Genomic DNA, 21,367 nt, shown 5'->3' with positions numbered 1-21,367 from the left:
AGGTTTTTATAAGAACCTTTTGAATATTTTTCTTGTGAAAATGTGCATTTCAAAGGCATAAAATGAGCAAATAAGTTTTTCTAAATGACTATATATAGATTTTTTGTCCTTTGGTCAACTATGAGTGGGCTGATGTGCAAGATTGGTTATTGTGCAAGTGACATTACTAACCTATCAAGCTGAGTTAATTGTGTCCTAACATGCACGTTGATCATACCTATGTTCGTTAGTAAGAAAAATATTAAAGACAAAATTAAATTATTAATCAGAAGACAAATTATCCACAAGTACACACGAAGATATTTCATTCGGGCAACGATTTACCCATACTTGATCTACCAAGAAAGGTACTAATTTGACTAAATGATAAGCTGTAAAATTTCCCTCCTTTTTTCACCTGAGAACACTTAACAAATTCAGATTGAGGCATCTTATCTATTATCAAGGTATGTGAAAAAAGTCAAAGTCCAACCGAAAAAACTATGATCTTGGCGTCTTGTAATCCAACTCTACCAAAACTTTCAAAATTGGTAGTTGAAACTCATGATTGATTTATATACTCTATCATCGAAAAATTTATTTCAATTTTTTGGCACTAACCATCATGCATTCATGCACATGATATTTAAAACTACAATATTCTTTACTTTTAAATAAACTATCTATCAATTTTATTTTATTTTTAATAATTTTTCAACAAACCTCTTTTAACACCTAAAAACGAGTTTGTATGAGAGTGAAAGATAACTTAGGACTTGTTCTCTCCAGCTTAATTTCAGTTCATTTCAATTTAGCTCACTTTAGTTCAGTTCAGCTCAGTTCAGTTTCTAATTTTCTTTTTCCATAAACAATTCAGTTTAATAAATCAGAACAAACCCTTAGATGGTTAGAGTTTTCTCCACAATTTCAGAGATAGATTCTCATCTGTGTCATGACTCTCTAAACAAAAAAAGAAAAAAAAAAGGTTTGCATAGGCAAGTTATTGCAACTTTTAAAAAAAATTTAAAATAAAAAAATAAAAAACAAAAAACAAAAGGAAAAAGGAAAAAGGAAAAACGAGGGAATATATATTACGGTGTAAATAAAACTCGGATTTCTCATTCCTCTGATAATTCTAGTTTCTCCCATATTTCAATTCAATACTCAATCCTGGACAAACAATCTGCTGAAGCTTATTATGATTTCATAAACTGCATCTTTTATCTTGATTCGTCATTTTCTCTCCGATTTTGTTCTTTGCTTGCTATCAGCTTTCTACTGCTTTTTCCAGGTAAATTTTAAATTTTTTTGGTCAATATAATCCACGATTTATATCGGTATTTTGTGTTTGTTTGAGATGATTCGATCAATTGTGAATTGTTGTCGAAAACTTATTTTTAAGATTTCAATTTGATGAATCACATTTAAAATTAGTGAGTCGTTCGGTAAAATCATTGAATTTAGGGTTTAGAAATTAAATTCTATGCCCTAGGTCATGGAAAATTGGTGAGTCGTTTTGTGATTTTTAATTTCTTAATTTGATGATATTGCATTGATTGTTAATGCATTTATCTTGTAGTTATATGCCCTAGCTTATTCCATAAAATCATGGAAATTGTTGTGGATATGTTTGTTGATTGAAGCGACTTTTTTGTATTTTCAGGTTGAGTTGCAACATGCTGTCAGGAGTTAAGCTTATATCACGAGATCAGGTTGATAGGGTAAAATACTTGTTTTTCTCTGTTAATTCCTTCCTTATTGTGACTTGTGAGTTTTGAGAGTAATTGTGATTGATTTTTATGTTGGCGAAACGCATACCCTTTTGTCTCAGGGGAAATTCGAAGAATCGAGTGAATCTAAGAAAGACAGTCGAAAATCGAGTAGCAAGAAAGAAAAGAGTAGGAGGAAGAAGAAGGGTTCTGAATATAGTAGCTCAGATGATGATGGACATGAGAAAATTAGGAAAAGGTCTAGGAAAAAGAAGTGGTACTCTTCTGATGAGTATTCAGATTCTGAGAGTGATGAGGATGATAGTAGAGGAAGGAGGAAGCAGAGGAGTAAGGGTAAAGAGAAAGATCGAAAATATGAAGACTCGGATGTGTCTGGTAAATCTTTATGCTATTTTAGATTGCTTATTGATGTAGAGTTGTGGTTTTCATCCCTGAATATTGAAAAGAGGTTAATTAACCGCTTTTTTGTTAAATTGAACATAGATGAGGCTGGAGGTTCTAACTCTACAAGTAACATTGATATTGTGAGAAAAGAGATGGGGTTAGACTGGATGCGTAGACCAGCTGAAAGAGCAGGCAATAGTGCTCAGCCAGCGCATGAGGAGAAGCCACTAGAGTCCGGAAGTGAAGAGGTATGCTTAACCAAACCTTCGACATTTATCATGATTCATGATTAATGTCATTGGTGAAGTCAAAGATCAACACTGAAACTGGCTTCGTTAAGTTATTTGATGGTCTGCATAATTTCAATGGTCTTGGTTTCAAGCAGCTATTATTAATTAATATTTCTCATTGACAAGGTGACTTATTATGTGTGGGAATTTAGGTCAGATTACCTATTACAAACAGTATGATAAAAACTTGCTAGCAGCTCCATGCACACGTTTATCAATTACAAAAACCTTGTTTGAGCAGTAATATAAATATTTAAGACAATGAAGGTACATCAAAAAGGTTTCACAAAATCATATTGTCCTACAGGCTACAAATATTTGAGGTTGATTTAGAATAATTGCACGCAATGTCAAGATTAGTTGCATGAAAGCATCAAGATTGCTGCAGAGTAGATTAGGATAGTGTATACCCAGTTACCCACCGTACTGTGCAAGTTATAGTATGAATCTAAACCATTGACATAATTTATTTAAAAAGACTTTAAGAGTGTAATGGACAAATGGCTTAAGATTATAAAGCTGCAATGTTCGTAGGCAAGGGAGTTCCGGCTGTTTGAGTGGACATGACATTGTTGTGGCATATTATTTTTGAACTTACTTCTTAGCTGCATGTTACCTTTAACTTTACCTTTGAATTTGTCATAGTTTATATTTTTGGAGAACTCAATCATTAAAGCATATTTTTGGAGAATTCAATCAATTAAGTATATTTCTGGAGAACTAATATAACATAGGAGAATTAATTTATCTGCTTTTTCATCAGATGCCAAAAAAAAATCCCAGAGAACTGAATCCTTATCTGAGGGACAATGGAAGTGGCTATCCTGAAGATGAAGATCAAACAAAGTCCAGCAGTGACCAACTTTTGTCATCTTCTGTAGTGGGGGATGGTGGAGCAAGCTGGAGAATGAAGGCATTAAAGCGTGCTCAGGAGCAAGCAGCACGTGAAGGGCGAAATGTTAAAGAGGTATGTTGCACGTCCACAAACTTTTAGGGTCATGCTAATTGTTAGCAAATTTTCCCCTTATATTAACGATGGCAATTACTTTTTTTCAGGTTGTTCAAGAAAGGTGGGGATCTCTTGGTCATCTTGCAGTGTCTGTGGCATCTCATAGTGCTGCTGCTCCTCGTGCTCATTTGCATGCTATAAAATCTCGAAGGATGGGAGCAGGTGGGGAAGCTAAATCAGACGCAAACAATGAAAGTAAAAGGGGTATTGAAAAGGTGAGTTATTAATTTACACATGTCACTGACTAGCTCAATTACCTAGTCTGTTTTGAGTTATTGATTTATATGAGTTTCTTTATATATCCTGTTAGCCATACCACTGCACTGTGTTTGATGCTGTCAGTTCACTTCGAATGGTCTTGCTTAAGTTGGCGTTGCCAATATTGTAATATACTACAAATGCTTGTAAAAAGTTGACTTTTGCACAATTCATATATTATGATTCAATTTTTTTTATACTAATTATACTCCCTCCATTATTTTATAGTTGTTCCATTTGACTTTGTACACTATTCATATGTTGTACTTTGACTATATTTTTTTTGTTAACTTATAAAACAATTTTATAGTGTAATATGTAAATGGATTTGTCTAATTTGTACGTCTTATTTTCTAATTATTAAAATGTTAAAATTTATAAAAAAAGTAATTAAAGATATTAGTGGTTAAAGTTCTATGTGAAACAACTAATAAAACAACGGAAGTAAATAACATATGAGATCATGAAAAATGTTGTTGGATTAGACTTTGTGTTTATTTTTTCTAATAATTTTTTTTTTCTTCAATACGCTGCAAAAGTCAAACAGTTGCAACTATTTTAATGTTGAGGAAGTATACCAGTAACATTATCTATCATGTCACTGTTGGATTGCAACGGATATTCTCAAGAATGTATACAGTTATAACGAGATGAACAATTCTTTTGGTTTTATTCATTATGTAATAGATGTACCTTGGGCATTTTGGGCTTCTGACTTAATAGAGTTGTGTCCAGTTTAATATCCCATATTTGAAAAATCACATAATTTAACATCCTTTTTTTTTCTTAAAAAATTTTCTTACAGGATATCGGGCATGAAAATATGAGGAATATGTCTGCCCATCATCCTGAGATGAAAGCACCTAAAAATCATGATTCATTATCCTGGGGTAGAAAAAAAGGTCAAAAAATGAGAAGTGAGGATGCTGCTGTGGTCTCAAATGCACTTTCTAGCCTAAACAGCTTTTCTAATGATGGGAATTTTATGAGTGAATTCATGAACCAGCACAAAAAAGCCAAAGGTGACTCTCAAGATGCCTTGAGCTCAAAATCTGATACTATTCGAGAGGCAAATTCTGATTCGGTAATAAAGAGATCTGGTGAAGATAAGCAACCTCTGAGTGCTAATCAACTCGCTGCTAAAGCTATGCAGCTAAGGCTGAAAGGCAAACATGAGGAAGCTGAGAAACTTCTGGTGAGATTCTCTTACATTTTTTTTATCTGATGTAGAATATAATATAATATGGCATTTGGATAGACTGAATCTCAAAATGACGCTATAATGAGGTCGATGAGTATCCTGCTCTTATTTGGCCCATATATTTTTCTTTGATATAAACACATTTGTCTGGAGCAAAATTTGGGAGGATCTTAGGAGATCTGATTTAAAGGTGGCAAATGCCCTAGAAGCTTTAAAATCGCATGTACTTCTTTTTCATGCAGAATAATGAATTTACTTTAATTGGCTTGGATTTGTAAGTATAATATTTATTGGAAAGAACATTAGGCAAGATATCTATTTGTTGTTGGAGCAGTTCAAAGTGAAGAATAGGGTGTTAAATACTCCTAGTCCCTTAAAAAGGGTGTCTTTGCCTTTTTATATATCTTTCCCCTTCCCTCCTAGTCCCCGTTCCTAAAAATACTCCTCCCCCTTCCCCATAATTCTCTCTGTAAGCTATAGAGTTTGGCATCAATGGCTTTGCTTTAACTGGAGCTGTCTGTCTTTATTTTTGCCAGAGAGAAGCTGAAAACAATAAAGTGGATCACGATGCAGGGGAGAGATTAGTGAAACTAAGAAATGATGTCAGTTCGAGCAGGTATACATTACATCATTTCTCTTGTTCTTACTTGAAGTGCAAAGTTGCCATGAAACCTTGTGTACATTGTCTGGAATTGTGGCATCATCTTGAAGTGATTCATTGTAACTGGTACATTTATTATATTATTAGATATGTTGTGCAAGAGAAACAGCTGCAACAGAAGGGGAGAGAAGATGATGGTGATAGGCATTTGGCTCAAACGATTATGAAAAATCAGAAATATAGTTTGTCAACTCAGGCTGATGACGAATATGACTTTGATGGAGCACCAGCTAAGAAGAGCAAGAGGAAAGGTGCAGACAATGACAACAGATCACATTCTAAGCAAAATGTGGCGAAGCGCATTGTTACTCAACAGGAGCGATGCCAATTCTGTTTTGAGAACCCAAAGAGACCTAAACATCTTGTTGTGGCTATCGCTAATTTTACTTACCTTATGCTACCACAATTCCAGCCTGTTGCCCCTGGCCATTGTTGCATATCAACATTACAGGTACAATTGTTTTTCGTGTAGATGAGTTGACATTTTTAGCTTCCTGACATTTAATTATCAACAAATATAATTGCTTAAAATTGGATCCAGCCTTTTCTGTTCTAGCACTTCATAGATTATTGCCATTGGTAACGGCTTTATACATATTTATATGCATGATTATAGGTTATAGCTAATGACTTCAAAATATATTTATTGGATGTGGTGTTTTAAACTTTAAATCATAGATCTGTTTTTGTTGTTTGGTCTTTGTAATTCTAAGTATCTTTGTGTTCATCTAAACAGCATGAATTGGCCACGAGAATGGTAGATGATAATGTTTGGGAAGAAATCCGTAACTTCAAGAAGTGCCTCATTATGATGGCTGCTAAGCAAGACAAAGAAATGATCTTTTTGGAAACAGTGCTTTGGTTGGCGCAGCAGCGCCGCCATTGCTTAATTGAGTGCATTCCTTTGCCAAAAGACATTGCAAAAGAGGCTCCTCTTTATTTTAAAAAGGTCAGTTTTCTGCTCAATATACTTTACATGTTAATCTTAGAAGTGTCCCTCAATCGTATGCCCCTCTGCATTGGTGCCTGCCAGATAATGGGGTGTGTTAATTTATTTTTGATGGTGGGGTGTGTTCATTTGCCAAGCTGATGTGGTGCTGTTAAGTGTTTTAAGGATAATGGTCTTTAATAGTTCTGAGATAGTTTTACTACCTTACACTGAATCTTTGGTCCCTAGTGCTTGTTTGTCCATTTTTATCTTCATCTCATTTGTTTGTAATTTCCTTCAAATTGGTTCTAAGCTTTCCTAAAAGAAGTACGTCAATAATCTCATATGGTTACCCAATTTCGACAAAGCTGCCCAAAACTCCTTTCAGTATCATAAAATGAAAACAAGTTGCTCTTTATTTTTCTGTTTTGACTGTCAAATATGCATGAGGGGGGGGGGGGGGGGGGGGGATAGGGTATTTTTTTGCGGATTTGATTCTAACTAGTTTAGGCATCAATGCATCATCATTCGGAGGAAAAGAAATGGTTAGGATCCTAACACTAAAGTATGTGCTTTTGGTACTGGCCCAGAGCTCAACTGCTCTACGAGAGACAAGGAACTACTCTGCCACCTTGTCTTGACTGGGCAGGCCAACATACTTAGCAGCCAAAATTGTACCTTGCCATTTGCTAAAGATGGGTGAATATCTCAATCTAGTCCCTGCTTGTTCAGCAACATTGTATATTAAGATTAATTTGTGAGTGAAAAGTGCAAGAAATTGATGTACTACGTATTTATTTTATTATCCGTGTATTTATTTTATTAATGAGGGAATGATTTAATTTTGCAGGCCATTGATGAGGCTGAAGATGAATGGAGTCAGCACAATGCAAAGAAATTGATTGATACAAGTCAGAAAGGGCTTCGTGGTTCAATACCCAAGAACTTCCCCTACTTCCATGTAGAATTTGGGCTAAGCAGGGGATTTGTACATGTAATTGATGACGAAACAGAGTTCAAAAGTAGTTTTGGTCTTAATGTCATTAGGGGTATGCTACAGTCCCAGGATGAAAATATGTATCGTCGTCGTCAGTACGAGTCAATTGAGGTTCAAAAAGAAGCTGTCGCTGCATTTGCACGAGACTGGGAACCTTTCAATTGGACTAAACAGCTTGAGTGAGTTAATGAATCAAGTTCAAGTGCTGTTAAACTTGTCTTGGTTTACCTTCAGTATATTGTTGATTTGTTGTAGATTTTGAGGAAAAACATTGTACATACGTACTAGAATTTTGACATTTTATTTAACTAGATAAAATCGCTCAATCCCAGAAATAGCAATCAGAATTCTCATTCTTTTAATTGTTTGCAAAGCCGAATTGAATCAAATACTGATGATCTGACTTTTAGAGCGAGAGTAGGTTACTTGATGAACTACTACTGTTCTTATCATGTTTATTTACTAACTAGAAAAATCGGATAGATTACAAGAATGATACTCATGCATCATGATGAACCTTCTGTTAAGCCAAACTATCCATGCAAATGAGAAGTCTCACATTAGCCAGTGAAAAGTATTTTCATTCTATCACCTGACCAGCAGAGTGCAACCTTTTTTGATAGGGATCCTGTTCCGTATAATTTTGCCTCTGAACCCCTGAGTTCCAATGATATCGGCCCTCTGAATCCCTGAGTTCCAACCATATTGGTGGGATGACCTATGTCAATGTGTTCAAAGTGGGATTAACATCAGCAACCATGTAAGCATGATCAGGTTTGCTGTTGCATAATCAAATTTGGAGAGAGGGGGAGAGGGGGGGGGGGGGGGGGGGGGGGGGGGGGGGTTGTGGTTGGGTCTGTGGTGGGCTGTGCTACCATTGCTCACCTGTTTGATACATTTCACCATTATTTATTTTGTATGTTTGATTAGACTTTGATTACTAAGCTAAATATGTTTTGTCCTCCTGGCTCGTAGTTTATTTCAGGCCTTGCCGTAATATAGGCATGTCCAAGTGAAGGGCCAACATCACTGCAGGCCAAATCGCAAAAACGTAGTGTGCACAACTACACAAGGGACCTCCTAAGCAGCATTAGGTCTCCAGTTCTCTGGTAGAGTGATTTAATCTGGATATCCATTATGCTCAATAAAATATTTAAACCAAAATACAATGCTCATGAGTATTGAGTATGGTGCAGCGATGGACTGAGGTCGGGAAGTTGCTGTCACAAAGTAAACTGTTTGATCTCTACTTGAGGTTTGCCTAACCAGTAGTTAAAATAGAAAACTCGACAACAATTCGAGGTAAAAGGGATTAGTTATTTGTAAGTTCAATAGGTTAATGCAATGTGATTAGCTATATAACGTCAACAACATCAAATCTATAACTCCCACATTGTTATTTTACAAAGTAAACACCAAGTTTATAAACACTTGAGCAGCATATAATGGATACGACCTTACTTGAACAGGATCTGTTCTATAGGATCGTACCTCTGTATCCTTGAGTTCTAAGGAGACAGAAAACCAAGTTTTCTTAGGGAATTCAAGGACATAAGGTGATTTCAAGAGCCTCTTATCTGAAAGCTAAACTTGATTTAACGAGGTCTGTTGAGTCGTAAACTCTAAACTCTGCAGGTGACCATCAATCCATCTCTACACCATATCTCATAGGACAAAGGATTTACTGGGAGGGTAACTATTATATGCAATTTTCTTAGGGAATTTTTTCTTCTTCTGGATAGACAGTTGAAAGTATGTTGGATTGGTATTATTTTTGTAAAATGAAAACTATTTTTATTATTGATGATATGGGGAATATTACTTATAGAAGCATAACATATGCTGAATTTAAAAGGGTTCTTATAATCTTATCATATGCTGAAGTTAAACAATCCCTTTTAACTTAGTGACAGTGAATTGTACTGGTAGTGTAAGTAGAGAATGAAATTGTTTCAGTAGTCCTCTTGGTCAGAAAAAGAAATTTAAAGGGGCACGAGGTATGTGCACAAGGGCAAGGCTTAAAAACATATTACCCTTTAAAAGTACCTATTTTTACTGTTGAGGTTAGCGTCTTGGCTTGCCTTAGAAAGACAAGGCAGCACAAGCCCAGCTAAGGCAAGGCAAGACATCTTAAGATATGATAACATGGAGTGGGTAAAGGCATGAATGAGATGGTTCCTGTCACCAAGGACTCTTGAGATTGTTTCGGCAGTTCTCTTGTTTCAGGCACCAAGATGGTTCCATGCACCGACGACCCGGCCATAATCGAATTACTCCGTATAAATGAAACTTAAACATTTGTCGTAAATTCAAGCAGCAACACATGATAGGATTGATATCCAAGACTTGCAGTCCCACAAAAACCCTATATTCATCCATTGATGATCCTTTTTCTCCTTGGTTTTTCATTCATCTCTAGAGAAATAATTCACCTTTAAATTGAATAAAACTGTCCCACAAGATAAATCAAAATATAATTATCCCATATCGAAACACTAGAAACAAGGAAGGGGTTACTATAAAACAAACATAAACAAGTGCCTAAATTTGATTTTGGGCTGCAATAGCCTGACTTTTATACTTGGGCTTGACTATTTTGTTTGCGTTGGTTACCTAACGGTTGATGATGTAGGATTGTAGGATAACTAATTTCAACTAATTCATCGTATTATGTAGTATACACTTAGGCCCCGTTCTTTAGAGCTGCTCTGTTCAGATCAAATCTATTTTGCTCTGCTCTATTTTCAAATAATAATTAATAATAACAATAATAATTAATATTCAATAATAATAATTAATATTGTATTGATGATAATAATTAATTTATTTAAATAATTATAACAATTATTAATATTAATAATAATTAATATTTATTAATCATAATAATAATTATTAATAATAATATTTAATAATTCAAACTATTAAGAATTAATATTTAATAATATTATTAATTAATTATTTCTAATAATTATAACAATTCTTTCAAATAAATAAATAATAATAATAACAATTAATAACAATTTCTTTTTATAAACATTTGATATTAGAATCACAATGTATAGAAACATTTTATGTGGGTATTGATTGTTAGTTCATTGAGTTGAATTATTTTTCAAATCTTTCCATACAATTTAAGAATTAAAAAAAAAAGAGGTTGTTTTCAAGTAGTACTTTGTATATCATTATTATTCTGAGGGTTAAAAATATATAATTAAGACATATTTATAAGTAAAATCATTATTACTCACTAAATCATTTTATTTTAAAATTTTTGTGAAATGAATATAAGTAAACTGTTGTCTTTTATCTTTATACTATTAACATATGTTAAATACGGTACACATTTATTTATGTTTTCACTCACCTAAATCAATGTTATATGCACTTAATAATAATAATAATAATAATAATAATAATAATAATAATAATAATAATAATAATAATAATGTTGAAATCTGCTCTGCTCGGCTCAGCTCAGCTCTGCTCTGCTGAAATTTAATCTTCTCTGCTCTGCTGACCCCTGCTGTGCTCTGCTCTGCCCAGAAGCTCAAAAGAACAGGGCCTTAGTGTCACTTAAAATGACAAATGTGACAAACATTTAGGACAGAGGGAGTGATTTTTTGGGTTTGTTTCCATTTAGATGATGTTGTGTAGGTTAAATTCACAGATGGCAAGTAAATATAAGAAGAAATTATGTGAGCTCGGACTTATGGTGAGACGGATATTAGTCATTGGACATTTCCTACGATATAAATTTTGAATATATCATATTATGAATTGATTAAGATAGGGTTACACAGTGTTGATTAGTCAATCTGTTAATTGTAAACCAACACATGCTCAACATGACCCGACCTTTTGCCAGCTCTTACCTAGCCAAATTGAAATCCAATTGAATACTCAAATTAATAAGGAGCTTGTAGGCATGATGTAGTGCATCAAATAAATTGACCTCATTCATAAAAGGCCATGCTCAATAAACGGGTGGTTGATCAGTTTTGGGGAAGTTAGGTATTAAGATATCCTACTCCCAACTACACGCCATTAATATGACAAGCTAATTACAGCCCAATTATTTGCCCTTTTAAACCAGGATTTTCTCTCTCTTATCAACTGACTACTTCGTTATGCTCTAGATTTAAGCTCATCATTTGGATCTCCGCCAAATTTACCCTGAAAAATTTAAAGGGTTTTGCTGCAAATTCAATCTTCTGTACTGGGTTTCTCTTAATCTTCTCCAAAATGAAGGTTTTGGTTGCAACGCGTAGTGGAAAGGAGCTCTTGAAGGGCGGAATCGAGCTCAATGATTCGGTAATTTTCTCTCCATTCATTGATTTTGTGTTCGTTTTTCACTCAAATTATGGATTTTTAGCTTATTGGTATGAATTAATGTTACACTGAGTGATGGAATTTTGGCATGATTTTGTGATTTGTTTAGTGATTTTGTTTCTGGGTTTGTTTTGTTTTGTTTTGCAGGCGACTGTTTCTGATCTACAGGAAGCAATTCACAAGCGAAGTAAGTATTTTTACCGATTACAGCCATTGTTTGCTAATTAATTATACGGTTTTGGCTATTTTTGGATGCTGAAACCTGAAACTAAGCATGTACTTAACATTTACACCTTAGAAAGATTTTAGGAAATGAAAGTATTAGCCTATGTAAATATGATGAAGCTATTAAGTACATGTATTTAATATGATGATGTATTTTATAGCTTCATGTATTTACATAGGCTAATAGAAAGCTAGATGTTACTTATGTGAGTTTTGTAGTGGTTTAAGGTAATTTTAAGGTAGTACCCGTGTTGGATTGTCAACGCCACGACATAAGTGGGACACTTTGACATTTCATTATGAGCCAAAATCATGAAAACAAAATAGTACTCTAGTAGTCTAGTACCCAAGTTTGACTAACATAGGTTTATAATCATGTTACATTGCTGACATCCCAAAGGAAATGTGCTTTATAATTCATTTACTCCATGGCTAATTAGGTAGTTATGCTAGAAAGAAGGGGGAAAAATGATCTTTATAACTTTGTCGAATCTTTTCTCTTCAAATTGTTGAGTAATCTATTGATTATATGAAGTTGAGTTTCCCTTCTTTGTTTCCTTCCTTTACTGTAGAGTCTCTACTCACTGAACAATATTTACAAGATGATATGAGTATGTAAGATGTAACTGTCTGGTCTATGAATGAGGTGAATTTGAATGAATGATCCTATAGAGGACAGATGTTGCTTAAAATGTCGAGATGACTGTTAATGTATGACATTTTTAATCATGGAAGGAGGAGTATGTTAAGCTCTTAATTTGGGAAGTAGTTCTTTATTTCATAACCTTACAGAGTCATATCACTTAGGACTTTGGAGTTTGGATTGAAACTGTGAAAAGAAGCTTATAATTTGAGCTATGGTATCATTTTTGAACTATGTCTGATGTAGAAGTTATCTTATTGGCGTAGGTAGAGTTTTTTCAGGGACATTGTTAAGGATAACTGTTATTCCTTGTCCCTGACATTCTCATTCAAGGGTACCAATTAGCATTTTGGCTGTAGTAGTCAGCAGATTTTCTTTGCTAACACTGGGATGACTTGCAGTAGCCAGTTGGTAGTGGCATTGTTGAGTGTCTTTTTGTTCTTTTTTTTTTATTTTTTTTTTACCCCATCTTAAGTTAGAGATAGTGCAAGAGCATGAAAAGGTTTTCAATTGATTAATTTAATGAATTATTTATCAACATTTCATTTCCATTGTTGGTTTTCTTTGGCTCTGCTGCCACCTGATTTCCTGAATATCTGATTTGCCTTGTAGCCAAGAAATATTATCCTTCCAGACAACGACTAACTCTTCCTGTCCAACCGGGATCAAAGGAAAGACCAACTGTCCTAAGCAGCAAGAAGAGCCTCAAAGAGTATTCTGATGGTAATTCAAACACCATAACTGTGGTGTTCAAGGACCTGGGACCCCAGGTTTCTTATCGTACTCTTTTCTTTTTTGAGTACTTGGGTCCTTTGGTAATCTACCCCATTTTTCACTACCTCCCTGTATATCGGTACTTTGGCTACAAAGAGGAACGTGTCATACACCCAGTGCAGACATATGCTTGTTATTACTGGTGTTTTCACTATTTCAAACGTATCATGGAAACATTTTTTGTGCATCGCTTCAGCCATGCAACTTCTCCTCTGTCCAATGTGTTCCGCAATTGCTTGTACTACTGGACCTTTGGAGCTTTCATTGCATACTACGTGAATCACCCACTCTACACCCCTGTTAGTGAGCTGCAATGGAAGATTGGATTTGGATTTGGGTTGCTCTGCCAGCTTTCAAACTTCTACTGCCATATCTTGTTGAAGAATCTGCGGAGGCCTGATGGAAATGGAGGTTACCAGATACCTCGTGGGTTTTTGTTCAATATTGTGACTTGTGCCAACTACACCACAGAGATTTATCAGTGGGTAGGCTTCAATATTGCTACCCAAACTGTGGCAGGTTATGTCTTTGCCGTGGTTGCTGCCGGTATTATGACTAACTGGGCGCTTGCGAAGCATAGACGTCTCAAGAAGGTAATGTCTATATTCTTCCACTAACTTGAATGAATAAATCCTCTATTGAAGTGATAAATATTGCAAGTAGCCTGTGTCCCACTGAACTGACTAAAACAAACATGTGGACGCACACATACACACACTAGAAGAGAAGAAAAAAGGTGGTTGTGTTGTGTGTGTGTTGGGGGGGGGGGGGGGGGAGAGTTGAACTTTCTAGAGTATGTTAGGAGGCATTTTTAATGTAGTAGCATATCTACACTCAAGCTCTTCCTTTAGGGGTAGGATTGACGAGGCAGAGACCCACATGCACATTTGGTTATGCTGTGGAACTAAACTTCTAGTGACATGGATTCCACCAGAATACTGTCCCTTGGGGGGAGGGGGAAAAGCTTCATGTGCTTTTTAAGACTCCTTTATATAGCAACTGGTAAAGTAAGATTTTTGTTCATTGTCAATTTAACACATAAGTGATGATTTTGTAGCACATAAGCTCATACAGTCGTTGCTGTTCTGATTGATCAAAATAACAATCATAGTAGAGAAAGTCACTTGAGCCTTTTTCTTGGATAGACCATGAGGAAGCTCAAGTAGATATGGGGCCTTCTTTAGCCTAGACACTGGGCACACCAACTAGGCAACTACTTTGTCTCTCAAATATCTGTCACTTAAAAATATATACGAAGTACATTTTACCGTTTAGATGACCATATAGCAACAATAATGGTTTATTATGGCTTATTTGACCACTGTGTTCTCAATTTTTAACAAATGTGAGGACATGCGGAGGGTTGACAAAAGATTTCCCTATTACAATCGGATTGCATCAAGGGTCTGCATTAAGCCCTTTTCTTTTTGCAACGGTTCTAGATGAATTAACTAGACCAATTCAAGATGAGGTTCCATGGTGTATGCTGTTCGCAGATGATATCGTTTTGGTGGATGAGACTAAGGATGGGGTTAATGTCAAGTTGGAGCAATGGAGGCAAAGGTTGGAATCTAGAGGGTTTAAGCTAAGTCGGAGTAAGACTGAATATTTGGTATGTCGTTTTGGCACTCAGAGGGGGACAAGCAATGAAGTGGTGAGTTTGGATGGAAAGGATTTGACCATGAGTGAATGTTTTAAGTACCTAGGGTCGATCATCCAGAAGAATGGTGACATTGATCAAGACGTGACCCACAGGATTAAGTCAGGGTGGCTTAAATGGAGAGCGGCCACGGGAGTGTTATGCGACCGCAGCATTCCCTTAAAGTTGAAGGGAAAATTCTACAGGACTGCCATAAGACCAGTGTTGCTCTATGGTACAGAATGTTGGGCTTCTAAGAAAGAGCATATTAAAAAGATGGAGGTTACGGAAATGCGCATGTTAAGGTGGATGTGTGGAAACACTTTAAGAGATAGAATCAGAAATGAGGTTATTCGCAAGAAAGTAGGTGTGGCGGGCATTGTAGATAAATTAAGGGAAAATCGTCTGCGTTGGTTTGGACATGTAAGACGGAGACCCGAGGGTGCACCGGTGCGAAGAGTGGAAGAGTGGGACCATGGAGGGATTAAACGAGGAAGAGGGAGACCAAAGATGACTTGGTTGGAAGGAGTGAGGAAGGATATGAAGTGCATGGATTTACGTGAGGATGAAGTTTTGGATCGTAAGGGATGGAGGAGAAAGATTTATGTTGATGACTACACGGAATAATCAAATTTGGTTCATGTTAGCCGACCCCACTTTTGGGATTAAGGCTTTGATTGATTGATTGATTGATCCTCTTGTAATTGTGAATACTGAAGGCAAATCTGAGAAGCAGTATTCTCTTTAAAATACTTGTGTATCTTCAGCTTTATAGCAGTTTACAGGCTTCTCGTGAATACAATTAATGTACTAAGTTTGTTTCTACCTTTATCTTTTTATCTCATCTCCTTTGCTCTTGTTCCTGCAGTTGTTTGACGGAAAGGATGGAAAACCCAAGTACCCACGCAGATGGGTGATATTGCCTCCATTCCTGTAGAAAAGAGCTGCAGTAAATTTCCTGGATCAACACTGTCTCCATCGTTCTGTCCCTGTTTCAGCTAGGCCAATAATTCAAGCTACATCTTGCTATAAGTTATTCAAGCTTCATGTTCAAGCTGCTCGATTAATCATGTTCTCGTTGCTGCAAACTTACTTCAGTGTAGTAATCGATCCTGTCACATCTCTAGATCATTTAAGCAAACTTGTATCCCTATTTTTGTATTTCCATAAGTTTTTCTTTGTTTCCCGTCTTTCAGGATAATGAAATAGCATTCGAAACCAATCATATTAATACCTTATTTATAAATGCTTAAACATATCTTAATTTTAAACCTTTCTGTCAATCAATTCAGTGATAATTTTGTTACTTTTTTCCTATCTTTACAATGAGAAATGTTGGCCTTAAAGTTGGATCTGCCTTTTTTTCCTGCTTTAGAATTGTATAATATGAACGTGCAATATGCACATACTATTGTTAGCCTGTAAGGTCTGTAGGCATCTCCAGCTAAGAAGAATGTAGAACTTTATAATTGTAATGATTTCATACATACTGTTATTGTTACTTTTTTTTTTTGTTTTTTTGACTCTTGGTATTAAAATTATATATTTACATAATTTTCCAACCAACTTTATATAATAATGGATCGCACTAATGTCTCACATCAGGAATCTATTTGTCATGGACATGAAATCTGTTAGAATCTTTTATCTTAGTATATACAGTTTTGCTCAATATAGGTTTTGCGATTTTGTCTAATGGTCAATTTTGCAATTCTTTAACATATCCTAACATTCTTTTCTAGATTATTACTTACAACTTATAAGACGTTTTAATCTAACTTTTTCCTCTTAACATTCTTTTCACATGGGAATCCCGAAAGTTAATACTCTTGTAATCGATAATTCATGTTAATCAATGATTCAACGTAAGCTATTCTAATAAATCTTGTCAAATGCATAACATGACATCAATTTGACATCCATCAACCCTTTTCTCTCATTTTTTTTAAAAAGGCAATACCCCGTAGAATAAGACAGTAGCCATCACTCAATGTTTTTGGCACCAAATTTTTCATTTTTTTTCCCTCAAAATTTTTTGTGAGTTATGGTTTGAGCCTTTGAGGACATAGCAATCCATAAAAACTGACAATATACGGAAATATTGACAATAAAAATCAAATATGACTTACTTTCTCCGTCCCAAAATAACTGATACGTTGAACTTTTTTTTTTCACTATTTAAGTATTTATCTTAGCTTTGACTTTAGTTTTTTATTAACACAATAATAACATATATAAATAATTTAATATATTATCATAAAATATGTTGTTATATAGGTATTGATGTAAATCATAATATTTTTTAATAATTTTCATGTGTGTAAAGGTTGACTGTGTCAGTTATTTTGAAACACAAATAGTATTGTTTGTAAACAAACTGAATAGCATCACCATTACTATTAAACAAAGTTTTTTTTTTTTTTTCATTATTATTAAACAACGAATTGTATCAACAATTTATGGACTAATGGTCATAATCCTTTAATTAAAAAATAAAAAAGTAATTATTAGTAATGTTAAAGAATTAATTTTGAAAAAAAAAGAAGGGGAAAGGGAAGAAAGCAAAGAAGTGGGGGCCAAAAGCGTAATTTACAGCAAGAGATTGACTGGAAAATCGCGGGACCACTCACATACACACTCAGTATCACCACCTTCCATCCTTGCTTACGTGTCATTTAATCCGAAGATCCAGGCTGTACAAACGGACGGCGGAGATGTGACAGCGACCTTCTTAAAATATATTCCTCTGCAATTCCACCATTTCTTCTCATTTTCCCTCCTCTCTCTCTCTCTCTCTCTCTCATTCATCTTCGACGTTTTCTCTCTCCTCCACTTTCTCTCTCTTCAAGGTATCATCATTCTCTCTCTCTTAATCAATTTTGATTCATGTGTTACTCTTTTAATTTTTTGATCATCGACATTTGCTTTTTTGTTGCGCATTTTATTGGTGCAATTTATGATAATTTTGAGGTGGATTTTTTATTTTGCTATTCAAGGTCTGAATTGATCAGCATTATAGAGAATTTGATTTTTGTTTTTTGTTAAATCCAATTTGATAATCGGCATTGTTGTCAATGCCGCAATTTTCGGTTTGATTTGATTTGATTTTTTTTTTCCGGCTGATTTTTCTTAATTTTTCTGATCAATTTGATGATTTTGATGTTAAAATTTGTTAATATGTATGGTTTTGTATGAACGTTGTCAGCAGATGATCAAATTGAAAGAATTTGGCTAATCAATGTAGATTTCTATGATCTGAGGCTAGTTTGTAATCGTCAATTTGAAAGCATTTGGTTTGATAAATCTGTAATATGATGGATGCATTATATAATAAGGATCATGAGATAATTTGATTTTGTTCTTATGATTTAAATGTGGTAGCTTTTGTTTATCGTCATCTTTTATTTATTGTACTCCGTAACATTCACAAGTGAATCCTGAGAGATGGTAGAATCTAGCTTGTGATTTGTGAGGTACTTCAGAAGAATTCTTAGGAAGATTGATTAATTGATTGTATACATTGTAAAAGATAAACAATTGGAGTGAGGGTGTGGTAAGAAAGTGATGTATGATAAGCGCGACTGACACTGCAAGATTAAAATGCAAGTTGCCTAAGATGTAGATGTCTGCAGCATATTCTTTATATCGTGTTTGTTAGGAATTTCTGCAACAGCTTGTAATCTACATCCCTCTAAAATTTTGATGAATCATACTCCATAATAGTTTGAGACATTTCCAGGGTACAGCACAATTGGAATAGGAAACAAACTCATACTAATCAATTTCTTAGGAAGTTATGAGGTGGAATGACACATGTAAATTGAGTATAGACTATAGAACAGATAGAGCCTGAACATGTAAAAATGATCCTTTTAAATTTAAGAAGGTGGATTGGGTGAGATCAACCTAGAAAGACTGGAGGGGATTTGATGGCCCTTCAAAGTCTTAAGTGGGATGGAAATTTGGTTGTCTTCTGTGCTTTCCTGTGAAAGGGCTTATTTTTAAGCACTAAATTTAATGCTTTGTTTATGAATATATTGGCCTCTCATTCCAGACTACAGAGATTGTAAATCAAATTGCCAATTTTAAACTATTTTACAAGAACTCATTAGTTAGCACGATGCCTCATTAGTTACAGTAACTGTGGCGTTATCAATTATGATCTGTAGCTGATTTTGGTTTAATCTCAGCATACTATAAAAGATGGCCGACGGTGAGGACATTCAGCCACTTGTCTGTGACAATGGAACTGGGATGGTTAAGGTAATTGTCCAACTCTGGCTATGTTCTGTTTAGCTGATGTTTTCCATGACACATTTTTATTTAATATCTTCCCACATTCATCATAAAACGAATAATTATTTTTTCAGGCTGGATTTGCCGGAGATGATGCTCCAAGAGCTGTCTTCCCAAGTATTGTTGGTCGTCCCCGTCACACTGGTGTCATGGTTGGCATGGGTCAGAAAGATGCTTATGTTGGAGATGAAGCTCAATCCAAGCGTGGTATTCTCACTTTGAAGTACCCTATTGAGCATGGTATTGTAAGCAATTGGGATGATATGGAAAAGATATGGCATCACACTTTCTACAATGAGCTACGTGTGGCTCCAGAAGAGCACCCTGTTCTTCTAACTGAAGCACCTCTAAATCCTAAGGCTAATCGTGAAAAGATGACTCAGATAATGTTTGAGACTTTTAACACCCCTGCTATGTATGTTGCAATTCAGGCTGTTCTTTCTCTATATGCCAGTGGACGTACAACAGGTAAGCTGTCAAAGATAGATGTGGAGCTTCAATTTTTGATAGTGTAATATTTTCTAACACCATCTGTTCAATAATGGTTTCATGACCACATTTCCCTTGATTCTTCATATTCTATCTGTTCAAAAAACTTTGCCTGCATAATGCTCAGAATTCTACACAGCAGAACTTCATGTTGCGATATTCTCTGATCCATGCAGGTATTGTGCTGGATTCTGGTGATGGTGTCAGTCACACTGTCCCCATCTATGAAGGATATGCCCTTCCACATGCTATCCTTCGTCTTGACCTTGCTGGTCGTGACCTGACAGACCACTTGATGAAAATCCTCACTGAGCGTGGATATTCTTTCACCACCTCAGCTGAGCGAGAAATTATAAGGGATATGAAGGAAAAGCTTGCCTACATTGCCCTTGACTATGAGCAGGAAATGGAGACAGCCAAGACTAGCTCTTCAGTTGAGAAAAGCTATGAACTGCCTGACGGGCAGGTCATCACTATTGGAGCTGAGCGCTTCCGTTGCCCTGAGGTTCTCTTCCAGCCATCATTCATCGGAATGGAAGCAGCAGGTATTCATGAGACTACATATAACTCTATCATGAAGTGTGATGTGGATATCAGGAAGGACCTATACGGAAACATTGTCCTCAGTGGTGGTACTACTATGTTCCCTGGTATCGCTGACAGAATGAGCAAGGAAATCACAGCCCTAGCCCCCAGCAGCATGAAGATCAAGGTAGTGGCACCTCCTGAGAGAAAATACAGTGTTTGGATCGGAGGTTCCATCTTGGCATCCCTCAGTACATTCCAGCAGGTGGGCAGCTTTGAATTTGCTCATGGACATAAACAAAATTTCATACTTTGTTTTTACAGACATTACTATCTTATCTATTTCCTGAACCTAATATGCTATTTACTATGTTACAGATGTGGATTGCAAAGGCTGAGTACGATGAATCTGGGCCATCAATTGTCCACAGAAAGTGCTTCTAAGCTTCTTGACGAAATGGGTGCAAATGTTACTTCAGATCGTCATCTTTTTAATGGAAGACCCTATTATAAGCTTTCAAGTACAGAAAAAACCTGCTGTTCATGCAATTTTTTGTTTATTTATATGTTGACTCTCACATAGTGTAATGATGACCATGAGAAGGTGAGGAGTTGTTTAAAAAATGTTAAATTCTTTTCAAGTGAGTAATTTTTGGAAGTTCAATCAAATCCTTTGCAATTTTTTCTATACGTCTCAATATGCCTTTTCTGCCATGTTATTGCAAAAATAGCACCTCTAAATGCACTCTGCTTGTTACTTTCTGATTTCAAAATAAAACTCCACCCATGCATCAAAATGAAAGTGAATGTGGGGAGCGTCATATAATGTTGTTTGAACCGTATAGGCCACTAGTCGGTTAACATAAATGCTTGTGATGACCTTGAATTAATGAAGACGACGTTAATGAAGAAGACCTTGAGTTTAATTAATAGTATAAAGGCAAGGGAAGACAAATACTATCCAAAATGGACTCCTAGGGTTTCATGGGGTCCATAAAAAGCATTTCAAC

The 21,367-nt window shown here is 35.5% G+C and overlaps 3 protein-coding genes and 1 pseudogene across 5 annotated transcripts; all 4 read left to right on the top strand.

Annotated features, from left to right (window-relative positions):
- Positions 1 to 1,101: 1,101 nt before the first annotated feature.
- On the top strand, positions 1,102 to 7,784 carry LOC145592761 (uncharacterized). Of its 3 annotated transcripts, XM_081649269.1 has the most exons (11): positions 1,460 to 1,485; positions 1,643 to 1,700; positions 1,811 to 2,084; positions 2,193 to 2,341; positions 3,147 to 3,350; positions 3,440 to 3,607; positions 4,456 to 4,845; positions 5,388 to 5,467; positions 5,600 to 5,963; positions 6,249 to 6,461; positions 7,291 to 7,784. In XM_081649269.1, the coding sequence occupies exons 1-11, from the start codon at positions 1,475 to 1,477 to the stop codon at positions 7,618 to 7,620; spliced, it is 2,241 nt and encodes a 746-aa protein (XP_081505395.1). In that variant the 5' UTR covers positions 1,460 to 1,474; the 3' UTR covers positions 7,621 to 7,784. The 3 variants fall into 3 exon arrangements, with proteins under 3 accessions (XP_081505394.1, XP_081505395.1, XP_081505393.1); XM_081649268.1 differs by lacking the exon at positions 1,460 to 1,485 and adding an exon at positions 1,102 to 1,270 and having other exon boundaries at positions 1,811 to 2,341; XM_081649267.1 differs by having other exon boundaries at positions 1,811 to 2,341.
- Positions 7,785 to 8,888: 1,104 nt separating this feature from the next.
- LOC145593371 (small nucleolar RNA U3) lies at positions 8,889 to 9,024 on the top strand (annotated as a pseudogene).
- A 2,405-nt stretch (positions 9,025 to 11,429) lies between these two features.
- Positions 11,430 to 16,549, top strand: LOC145591229 (very-long-chain enoyl-CoA reductase-like). Its single transcript, XM_081647631.1, has 4 exons — positions 11,430 to 11,748; positions 11,914 to 11,953; positions 13,247 to 14,001; positions 15,916 to 16,549. Exons 1-4 carry the CDS (start codon positions 11,680 to 11,682, stop codon positions 15,982 to 15,984), a joined length of 933 nt encoding a protein of 310 aa, XP_081503757.1. The 5' UTR covers positions 11,430 to 11,679; the 3' UTR covers positions 15,985 to 16,549.
- A 1,283-nt stretch (positions 16,550 to 17,832) lies between these two features.
- Positions 17,833 to 21,043, top strand: LOC145591226 (actin-1-like). The gene is made up of 5 exons (XM_081647629.1): positions 17,833 to 17,896; positions 19,238 to 19,310; positions 19,418 to 19,811; positions 20,009 to 20,622; positions 20,736 to 21,043. Exons 2-5 carry the CDS (start codon positions 19,251 to 19,253, stop codon positions 20,799 to 20,801), a joined length of 1,134 nt encoding a protein of 377 aa, XP_081503755.1. The 5' UTR covers positions 17,833 to 17,896; positions 19,238 to 19,250; the 3' UTR covers positions 20,802 to 21,043.
- The last annotated feature ends 324 nt before the right edge of the window (positions 21,044 to 21,367 follow it).

Source organism: Chenopodium album, chromosome 18 (assembly GCF_948465745.1).
Source record: "Chenopodium album chromosome 18, dcCheAlbu1.1, whole genome shotgun sequence".
Lineage (NCBI taxonomy): Eukaryota > Viridiplantae > Streptophyta > Magnoliopsida > Caryophyllales > Amaranthaceae > Chenopodium > Chenopodium album.
Note: the sequence above shows the minus strand (reverse complement) of the source record. Positions and strands in the feature narration are given on the sequence as shown.

Coding starts and splice junctions, on each gene's coding strand:
- LOC145592761 (XM_081649267.1), top strand. Junction 3,608..4,455: donor GTAAAAGGGGTATTGAAAAG/GTGAGTTATTAA, acceptor ATTTTCTTACAG/GATATCGGGCATGAAAATAT. Junction 5,964..6,248: donor GTTGCATATCAACATTACAG/GTACAATTGTTT, acceptor TCATCTAAACAG/CATGAATTGGCCACGAGAAT.
- LOC145591229 (XM_081647631.1), top strand. CDS start 11,680: ATGAAGGTTTTGGTTGCAACGCGTAGTGGAAAGGAGCTCTTGAAGGGC. Junction 11,749..11,913: donor GAATCGAGCTCAATGATTCG/GTAATTTTCTCT, acceptor TTTGTTTTGCAG/GCGACTGTTTCTGATCTACA. Junction 14,002..15,915: donor AGCATAGACGTCTCAAGAAG/GTAATGTCTATA, acceptor TTGTTCCTGCAG/TTGTTTGACGGAAAGGATGG.
- LOC145591226 (XM_081647629.1), top strand. CDS start 19,251: ATGGCCGACGGTGAGGACATTCAGCCACTTGTCTGTGACAATGGAACT. Junction 19,311..19,417: donor ATGGAACTGGGATGGTTAAG/GTAATTGTCCAA, acceptor TTATTTTTTCAG/GCTGGATTTGCCGGAGATGA. Junction 19,812..20,008: donor TGCCAGTGGACGTACAACAG/GTAAGCTGTCAA, acceptor TGATCCATGCAG/GTATTGTGCTGGATTCTGGT.